The following is a 2,216-nucleotide window of genomic DNA, read 5'->3' as shown; positions in this document are numbered from 1 at the left end:
TTTTCGAGCATGCATCGAGACATTCACAAGTGTTTTTTGGTTAAGTATTTTGTTCGCTGTGTGAAAACAAACTAAATTACGTGGAAAAGCTATACAAGCTTATTAACTGAGTCGGGCTACAGTAAAAACGCCCTTAGTTTTCATGGCTCTGATATTCTCTGCATCAATGCATGCAGTTGTCCTTCCTTCCGTGTTTCAGTAAAAAAAAAAGAAAAGAGAGAAGAGAAATCTGCCTCAAATGCCTATGATATCTTCCACAAGCGTAAACTAAGATTTACAAATGTGTACAATGATTTGGGTGTAACCTTTAAGGACAGACAAGCGCCTGCTTCACTCCACACACAAATCCACAGAAATCTGAAGACACGTTAAACTGTTTTACGGATTTGAAACCCTTTTAAGGCATATTTCCCTCCATAGAACATTGAATAAATATCTCAATTTCAAACACACCAGCACACAAGAGCATACAAACAAACAAAGCTATACTACAAAGTACACTCAATACTAAATGTAACAGAAGTGTGAATCAGTACCTCAGCGAAGTAAAGATGCAAATGTTTCTTGCCAATAAACTGAAGATTCCCGAGGAGAGGTAAAGCAAAAGGTCCAGGCGGAAAATTTCTTGGATTCCTGTTTTTGAAGTAGTATGCGATCAAAAGGATAAAGAAAAATGAAAGTAAAATCCCCTCAGTGCTCAGCACAAAATTGGAAAACCACATCGTTACAGAGAGCGAAGACGTGAGCAGTACACCATCTGTATTATGTGCGTCCTCGCGGATGCCAGAGGGTTTTATAACAACACGCCTGGTTAACTCCTTTTGTTAAGTAGAATTTCAGGACAGACCAGTCGTCACAAAGTTTATATATGAGCTTTATCTGTAAACAAAGGTGAATGTGATGTAGTCAGTAGCGGTCCTAATTGTTTGGCGCCCTGGGCGAACACTCCCTCTGGCGCCCCTCCCACACACACAAAACATATTAAGGATTGTACATTAACATAAAACTGTTGTACACACACACACACACACATATGAAGAGAGAGAGAGTATGCATAGTATGCAAACGGCTACCAAACAGCCATCATAATTTGTCATACAATGAGAACAGCACAAATCAACAATTGACATTGAATTAATATTAAAATCTGTAACATAATGTATTGTTTGGAGTTTAGTCTGTTACTGTTGCTATTTTTACCATTTCTTCTTGGAGCAACTGTAACTCACATTATTTCCTTAGGGATTAATAAAGTATTCTGATTCTGATTGTTTCAGGATGACGTGCCATTATCCAATGACACATCTGCTTACCTGCATCTTTTGCTCGTTTCTCCTCCTCTTCTTTTCTACTTTTTTCTAAACTGAGCACCTGATGGCTTTGAACTTTTCTTGTCCATCTTCCACTGGTTTTAATTTTGCACTCTAGTATGAACACAAATCCCCCAACATAGCCTAACAGACCTACACCTTAGTTCACAGATTCTCTTTGTCTAAGGTTTATTTCTGAGATTTCACACAACCCAGGATTCAAATCATGAATACATAATGGGCTTGGATTTACAACATTATAAATGAAATGTGCTCTATTTGGAAGCAGCAGGGCCCCTCCCCTTTCGACGGGTTGTGTGTGAGACTTTAAATCATCAAACTGTAAATTTTAAATTGTTATTGAGCCCTTTACTCCTAGTCCTAAAGTGTATATCTATTTTCTTACTCTTCTTATATTTATTGTTTGTTTACTTGCACTGCTGTAATTAGAGCCTCGTCGTCTCGTCTTTCTACATACTGGACTGTATGTAGCGGAGATGACAATAAAGTTTACTTTGACTTCAGCAGCAAGCAGGCGCAACGAGGGCTCTCGCGCTCTCGCGCTCTCGCGCTCACTTTTCGCATATAGAATTTCGAAAAAACATCGACATTTCTGCAGTTTAACTAATTGGTGTGTGTTATCTGGCTTCATGGACAGACGAGGCCAGTCTTTATTTTGAAAAATTCTGGTCAACATAATTAGCCTTTGACTCAGGACTAAAGTGTCTACCCTATAACTGGTGTGTTATATTGAAATCTGTGATGAGATATTATGTGACACAATTATGTGTCACATAATATGTAAATTATGTATAATGTGATTACTTATTATTATTTATTATGAACTGAATGCGAGCAAAACCAAAGAGATGCTTTTGACCTTCTCCAGTAGGCAGAGGGATCTGG

The 2,216-nt window shown here is 38.2% G+C and overlaps 1 protein-coding gene across 1 annotated transcript in view; it reads right to left on the bottom strand.

The window, feature by feature from the left end:
- The window catches only part of LOC102196715 (cytochrome P450 2J2-like), a 27,413-nt gene extending 26,475 nt beyond the window's left edge, over positions 1-938 (bottom strand). The window contains exon 1 of the mRNA XM_013910653.1: positions 537-938. Coding sequence (XP_013766107.1) covers positions 537-722 — 186 coding nt within the window. The 5' untranslated portion in view covers positions 723-938. The remainder of the gene's footprint in view (positions 1-536) is intronic.
- Positions 939-2,216: the final 1,278 nt, after the last annotated feature.

This window comes from Pundamilia nyererei, unplaced genomic scaffold (genome assembly GCF_000239375.1).
Source record: "Pundamilia nyererei isolate P.nyererei 1_Seehausen unplaced genomic scaffold, PunNye1.0 scaffold00046, whole genome shotgun sequence".
In the NCBI taxonomy this organism is placed as follows: Eukaryota; Metazoa; Chordata; class Actinopteri; order Cichliformes; family Cichlidae; genus Pundamilia; species Pundamilia nyererei.
This window is presented reverse-complemented; position numbering and strand designations above follow the sequence as displayed.